The sequence below is a fragment of the Dreissena polymorpha genome, chromosome 2 (genome assembly GCF_020536995.1).
Source record: "Dreissena polymorpha isolate Duluth1 chromosome 2, UMN_Dpol_1.0, whole genome shotgun sequence".
In the NCBI taxonomy this organism is placed as follows: Eukaryota; Metazoa; Mollusca; class Bivalvia; order Myida; family Dreissenidae; genus Dreissena; species Dreissena polymorpha.
The window spans coordinates 88,529,941-88,537,440 of NC_068356.1; the positions used below are offsets into that span (position 1 = coordinate 88,529,941).

General features: G+C 33.3%; 2 protein-coding genes across 19 annotated transcripts in view; one reads left to right on the forward strand and one right to left on the reverse strand.

Moving 5' to 3' along the window:
* LOC127867975 (exocyst complex component 7-like) overlaps positions 1–7,500 on the reverse strand; it is a 166,145-nt gene that overhangs the window by 61,738 nt on the left and 96,907 nt on the right. The gene's annotated exons all lie outside the window — the stretch shown is intronic.
* Positions 1–7,500, forward strand: part of LOC127867973 (uncharacterized) — a 67,681-nt gene that overhangs the window by 32,791 nt on the left and 27,390 nt on the right. For 7 of the 9 annotated variants that reach the window (XR_008043826.1, XR_008043825.1, XM_052409508.1 and 4 more), the window contains 2 exons: positions 1,171–1,321; positions 1,910–1,934. Coding sequence is in view for 5 of the 9 variants with exons in the window: in XM_052409508.1 (XP_052265468.1) it covers positions 1,171–1,321; positions 1,910–1,934 (176 nt within the window). In the remaining 4 variants the exon portion in view is untranslated. Of the gene's footprint in view, positions 1–1,170; positions 1,322–1,909; positions 1,935–2,367; positions 2,576–7,500 lie in introns of all 9 variants that reach the window. The other 2 variants (XR_008043828.1, XR_008043827.1) reach the window with 1 other exon arrangement.

Genomic DNA, 7,500 nt, shown 5'->3' on the forward strand with positions numbered 1-7,500 from the left:
CCACTACTGCTGCTACTACTACTACTACTACTACCGCAGTTACTACTCCAACTTTGACAATCATCACACGTATAATTTGCAATTTTTACACCGATTCTTATTGTTCTAGTCGAAAATCACTTGTTGTAATTGGATCGGTAATACATCATCTTCCCTTACGTTCCATTTTAGAATTTAATCGGACACAGTAGAAAATCAATGGAGCATCGTCGACAGTTCATAACACATTTAATAAACACGCCGTGTAATTTCGACATTCAGTGTACGTTACGCATAGGTTTTGAACGTGCAGTCATTTACTATTGACAACATTCTTCAGTGTATTTCATAAGTTATTTTGTTCTAGTTGCTTTGTGATGTCGTGATGTGCAGTCATTAACGCTGGTAAACATTGTTCACTATTTTTCTAGTTGTTTTGTGATGTAGTTGTGGTATGCACTCATTAACGCTGGTAAACACTGTTCAATATATTTCATAAGTTGTTTTTGTTCTAATTGTTTTGTGATGTAGTTGTGATGTGCACTCATTAAGGCTGGTAATCACTGTTCAATATATTTCATTTTTTTTTATTCTGGTTGTTTTGTGATGAAATTGTGATGTGCACTAATTAACGTTTGTTATTTGTTCTAGTTGTTTTGTGATGTAGTTGTGATGTGCACTCATTAAGGCTGGTAATCACTGTTCAATATATTTCATAAGTTGTTTTGTTCTAGTTGTTTTGTGATGTAGTTGTGATGTGCACTCATTAACGCTGGTAAACACTCTTCAATATATTTCAAAAATAGTTTTTTTCTAGTTGTTTTGTGATGAAGTTGTGTTGTGCACTCATTAACGCTGGTAAACACTGTTCAATATATTTCATAAGTTATTTTGTTCTAGTTGTTTTGTGATGTAGTTGTGATGTGCACTCATTTACGCTGGTCAAAGATGTTTTTTTAAGTTGTTTTCGTGATGTAGTTGCGTTTGCTGATGTTTATTTCTAAAGCGATAGTTCTCAAACACAGTTGGAAGTTCCCGGCGCAACATCTTCATGTTAAATTAATTTTATGTAGAATATACATAATGTTTAAACGGTACTTGTACACATAGAAAGTGTCTAATAAACACTTTTCTCCTCAGAATAGCACTCAAATAGTAGTTTTTTGGAATTAAGAATGTACATGTTTACAGCGATTGCTCTCGAGCACAATCGGTGGTCACCAAATTCACATCCGCAACCAAAGCTTCAAGCACTTCAACCAGGCATCCAACAGCACATCCCACAACAACCCATTTGCATGTGCCGTCCACCACGAGGGCAACCACAACCACTATCGCCCCTGTAACGTAACAAATGGATAACTTTCTGAAATACCTAGTTATCAATCGACGCCTCCACGAACGTCAATCGTACTTAAATTTAACTACAATAATGATATTTATAGCCATAGACTAATTCGTGAATAGCAGTTTTAAAAGCTTAATAAGTTGATGTTTCATTTAAAAGAGCACGTAGTAATACGATTTTTGAAAACATGGACGTTAAGTTCTACAAAGGTTTACATACCACCTTCGCCCTCCCACCACACCCACCAAGATAGGAAAAAAAAAACAATATATAAACGACTTTCTTTTTTTCCAAACATGCTTTAGTTCATCTTTACTGACTTTTCGTGCAATCTATTTTTTTCTTTATTGCTATATCACCTCAGCCTATGCAAACCTCCCTTGTAAATTATTTTCAGTTGACAACTAATGTTCTATTATAATGTTCACTTCTCTATCAACTTAATCACTTTGTTTGTACAAAAAATATTTGTAAAGACCCCAAATTTCACCCTGGTCAATATGATATGCTTTATAATTCATATGTAGCACGCAATACGTGATTATGTCATGCTCTCTGTTTTTTGTTGTGTGTGTGTTTCAGACAACAACCCGCCGATTATCACAAGGTAAGTTTATTGCCCCCAACGCCTGAATATTTTACAGATTTCAATCAAAAATATGTATAGTAATTCCGTGTAACAACTTTTTACATACCCGGGTAAGCAGTTTGCAACAATCAAATGTCTGGTAAAATACCTTTCAAACGAGATACTTCAAATCTCATATCTAACTAAAAACATCTTTAACTTGGATTTCAAATTGACCTTGATGTACGCTGTTAAATGCAAGCTTCAAATGCAAGTATTTGAGAATGCACAATGCAAACAAATAATCATTTCGTTCATACATTTATAATTAAATTAAATAAGTAAAACAACGCATACTTTGTGAAGGAGTTGTTGTTTTGTATTTGTTTTGTAAGACATACGTTTTTTCAGTCTTAACTCGCATTTGTCTTTCTCGTTGTTTTTTAAACCATGCGTTTGTATCCGTTAATAGAAGAGGTTTGCAGAAAAGCTGGTTACAGCTACATCAACGTTACCCATTCCGAAAAAACTGTATCACTATTGTGTGCGCGTGCGAAGTGACGTCACTTTGTCGTGGCATCAGGCGCAGGGCACTTGCAAACACGATGGTGGCAATCTCGTTGTGTTCCATGACAAAGACGAGGGTAAATTCTTCGACAGATGGCTCCAGTCCCTGAACCGTAAGTGTTAATAGTTTGCAGCAGTCCATCAAAAAATATTCCTTTAATTAAAAACGGGAATAAGATGTATTATACACAAATTACGTCTGAGTAAATGAAGATTCATTTACTGAAAACTATTTCGATTCCAGCCAAGTTTAACTCGGAGATTCAGGCAATTTGACTGTCTCAGACTAGTTTAAACTATTCCGAAACAAAATGTTCATTTCAATTTAAAAATGGTCCGTTCTCTGTGTGTAATTTATGTTCTTAAAGCAGTCCACACAGGATTATCACGGACGACACTTTCCGCTTTTATGATATTTTTCGTTTAAAGAAAGTCTTCTCTTGGCAAAAATCAAATTAAGGCGGAAAATGCCGTCCCTGATTAACTTGCGCGGACTTCACGGCAGTTTATGCACATGCATTAAACCTTATTTTCACAGAGCACGGCTCAAATACAATCGTAAAACGTTTTGACGCAAAATGGACTGAACAATAATCTTATTCATAAATATAAAATAACATTGTATTAAAATGTAACATTTTGATTTAAAAAAAGGTCTCACTTTTACAATTATGTACTTATTTTCATGATTTAATAATTGATGAAACTATGGAAGCATATTTGTGCCACTACTTAGCTGATGAAATAACGTGAAAATAAGGGCGGATTTCGCGAAAAACATTTTTTTTTTCTCGATAACAGATAACTTTTCACGAACAAAATATATGTTAACACGAATTTTTCCCTGTTTGTGCTCTAAACTGCCACCACATAAAGATAAATTAAAGTTTTCACGAAAATAAATCACTTTTCTCGAAAACAGATAAGTTTTCATGAAACCTTGGAAATAATACATTTTCACGAAAAAGAGTAAAATAACGAAAGGAATTTTCTTGAAAACTTTTCACAAAACCTTAAAAAAAATCGCGAAAGTTGCCAGATCTAAAAATAGATGCACTTCAGAGCCTTTAACGTGAATACATAACGTGTTTTAAACATGAGATGCCAGCATGTATGTTCATGTATACGTGTGTACTGTTGATTGTGTTTTATAATTGCTTTGTTTTTACAATTCTTTAGAGCACTTATTAAACCACGGTGTCTTAGGTGTGGATATTAATTTGTTTAAATTTGGAGATTTATTTTAAATTTCTTAATGTCAGATTGACATTACATCTGTAAATATTTGGATATTTTTATATATAATAAAGTTTGTTTAAATTTTTCCAGATTTCATTTCTTTCACAATGAAAGTGTATATTTTATCAATAATGTCAAATGAACAAATTTAAAGCGAGATTAAACGATTTTTATATGTGTTGAATTGTAATATATTGATACAAATATGTTATAATAACACACAATATGCAAGAAAAATTATACATTTAAGACGAATTTCATAAAATGCAGCAAATAAAAATTAGCGCCCCGAGCCGATTGTGACGAAGATAATTCGTACATATTTTCTTACAATAACCGATGCATTCGTCTTTTTAGTAAGTGTTTGTGTGTCGTATGATTCGATATCACTGCAGGAATTTCAAATGAACCGTAAACTTAATTTAGATTCACATCGTACATGCATAATATACATGCAAGCGAATTTGGCTGTACAGCCCTTTTCGATTTCAGAATTAAATATCTGGCTTATTTAGCATTTTTCGACACATGTTGTTCTTAACTTTTATTTTAGTTTATACTGAAATATATGTATAACAATTTTATATTAATGAATCAATAAATGACACGATCGTATCTACCCGCTTTAAGACAATGGAAGTCATTTTGGATAAGGCTGAACATAATTAATAGTATAAAATGAACTATAAAATACATTTTAATTCACCCCAGACATTGCTTGATAGCTGGTAAAAATATTCCGGCAAAAGAAAGAAAACTGTGTCCCTTTATGTAAAACGGTAATTTTTGAAGATTTTATTATAGAGAACAAAGTTCAAACTATTTTCTGATAACAAATGCATACTTTGGTAACATTTAATAAAATATTAATGTATACTTTTAGTAACATTTTTAATAAAAAAATAGCAAATACCAATGCACATAACTGTTATACATGTCATCTTTGAGATTATTATTCAATAAAGCTTACTCAGTTTAAAAACCCTGTCTTTGAAGAGTTTGAAATAGTTCTGTATTACACACAAAAAATTCGCATTTTATATCCTTCAGTTAAAGTTGTAATTACCCCCCCCCTGATCGGTTGGAGGTGGATATGGGAATCGCGATCGTCCGTCCGTCTTTGTGTCCGTTCTGTGTTTGTCCGGATCATTACTTTGCCATTTATCACTTATCAAATTTCACTCATCATTCTACAAAGGCTCCCTGCTATTAGACGATGTGTCTCGCCATACATTAAGATTGCTACCCCCAAGATCAATGTCACACTTATAGGTCAAATGTTCATATATGACAATAAGATAGTGTTTCGCGTCCAGAGCATAGCTTCGTCATTTAACAAGCAAATTTCTTTAAATTGGCAAAAGTGATCCCCATCATAAGACGATATGTCGCGCTTTACAAACCAGGACCCTACCTCCAAGGTAAAGGTCACTCTTATAGGTCAAATATCTCTTTATGACAATATGATACGGGTTTTGGTGTCCGAAGCATAATTTGTCATTTATCAAGCAAATTTTTATTAACTTGGCTCAAACGTTCCCAATTATTTGATGATGAGTCGCACATAAAAACCATGTCCCATTCTTCAAGGTCAAGGTCACACTTATAGGTCAAATGTCTATATATGACTATATGATACAATGTTTTGTGTCCGAAACATAACATCTTCATTCATCAAGCAAATTTCATTTAACCTGGCACACATGTTTCCCATCATTTGCCTATGTGTCGCGCTTAACACCCAGGTTCCTACCTCCAAGGTCAAGGTCGCACTTATAGGTAAATGATACAAGGTTTTGTGTCCTAAGCATAACTTCGTCATTTATCAAGCAAATTTCATTTAACTTGGCACAAATGTTTCCCATCATTAGATTTTATGTTGCTTTTTACACCCAGGTCCCTACCTCCAAGATCAAGGTCACTCTTATAGGCAAAATGTCCATATATGATTATATGGTACAATGTTTCGTGTCCGGAGCATAACTTTGTAATTTATTAAGCGCATTTCATTTAACTTTGTACTAATGTTTCCCATCATTAGACGATGTGTCGCGTTAAACGTCCAGGTACCTACCTATAATGTCAATGTCACACTTATAGGTCAAATCTCCATATATGATACAGTTTCATGTTCCATTCGTGTCTGGAGCATAACTGCGTCATCTTTTAACTCGGCACAAATGTTCATCATCATTGTCCAATGTGTCATGCCGAACAGCCAGGTCCCTACCCCAAGGTCAAGGTCACACTAAGACTTATAGATTAAATCTCTATTTATGGTACAATGTTTCATGTCCTGCCTGCGTCCGCAACACAATTTCGTCCGCGGAGTTCTTGTTTTTTTTTGTGTGTTGTTTTTCTTATTTTCTTAACTTTTTGATAAAATTGATTTCACATTGATTGCTATGCTGTGATATGACAAAAAGTCTGTCTTATTATAAATAGATAGTTTCTAAAATAAACAGTACTATTATTGATTTTGTTTTTCCTTGCTTGACTTAATCATGTTAATGTGTTTTAGCTTTACTTTTCGACGCATGTTGAGTTATTGTTGTCAGACCATTGTAGCTGAGGACATCAGTCTTGTTTAAGTGTGTGGCTGGTGTCCATTTTACAACAGCTATCAAAGGTTTTCACCTCTAACTTTGACCACTTGCAGCCAGTTGTGTGAACTTTGATAAAAGTTATCATTGGTTATCGTTTCAATATCTCTGGTTTTTGGATAGTTTAATTTGGATTCCAATTGTATAAAAAAAAAATTACGAGACATCACATGCTTTGGTTATTGTTTTTTGTTGTTGTTAAAGTTAACCAAGGTCTTAACCAATTTGGACAAATTTGAGCAGTGGACAAAGATAACCGGCGGATAAGATATCCAAGTTTTATACAATTGGCTGTTGTTAACTATCTAAAGGAGAACACAAAGACAGATAAACCAACAAATATTTTGGCATTGCCATCAAACTAATTCAACTAATACAGCCACCTCAAATAAATAACAATTTGCAAAAGTCACAGTAATTCAAAAGTTGTTATTTTGTCAGTTTAAATGTTCTTTAACATTACTCTGTACGAAAATATTAAGATAACTTAACATGAAGACACTATGTGTGGATCTAACGTCTTGCTTGGTTAGGTTCAAGATCCATAAGCCTACCATACAAAAGTAGTGACATTTCTCTGTAACTTTATCTTTAATAACCCGTCTTTGTTTTCTAAATTTCAACAATATACATACTATGCAAACATGATAAAAATATGTCATTTTATATCACGTCTGATAACAAATCAAAATTCCCGATTAAGTGTTTATAATGACTGATTATTTATCGGAACTACAGTATGCTATTTTCACTCTTTGAGTTTCGTCCGACCCTTTCAAATATTATGTAATTCTAAGTCGATTTATATATATGTCTAAATAAATCCAGAAATAACAGGGTTGAATTTTTTTATATCTCAGATTGTCTTATTTCAACATTCCACCACAGTTTTCATCTTCTCAATTTTTTTACTTTTAAACAAAAAGGGATGTACCTGTTTAAAACACATTTCATTTTTTCTGCCAAATTATCGTCCCTTATTACTATGATAAACATGTACCATGTGAGAATGAGGCTGTAATCAGGCGCCTCATAATATTTCGTCATATTTCTTGCTTGATTTGTTTTCTTTTGCATATACGCTTGTGCAATATTATGTACTTTTATCAATAACAAATCCAAAGGTTTGAACTTTCCTGCTCGTTGCTGTGTGTTTGTTTTTTTGCTGTTGTTGTGTTGTTGTTTTCTTTCAACAA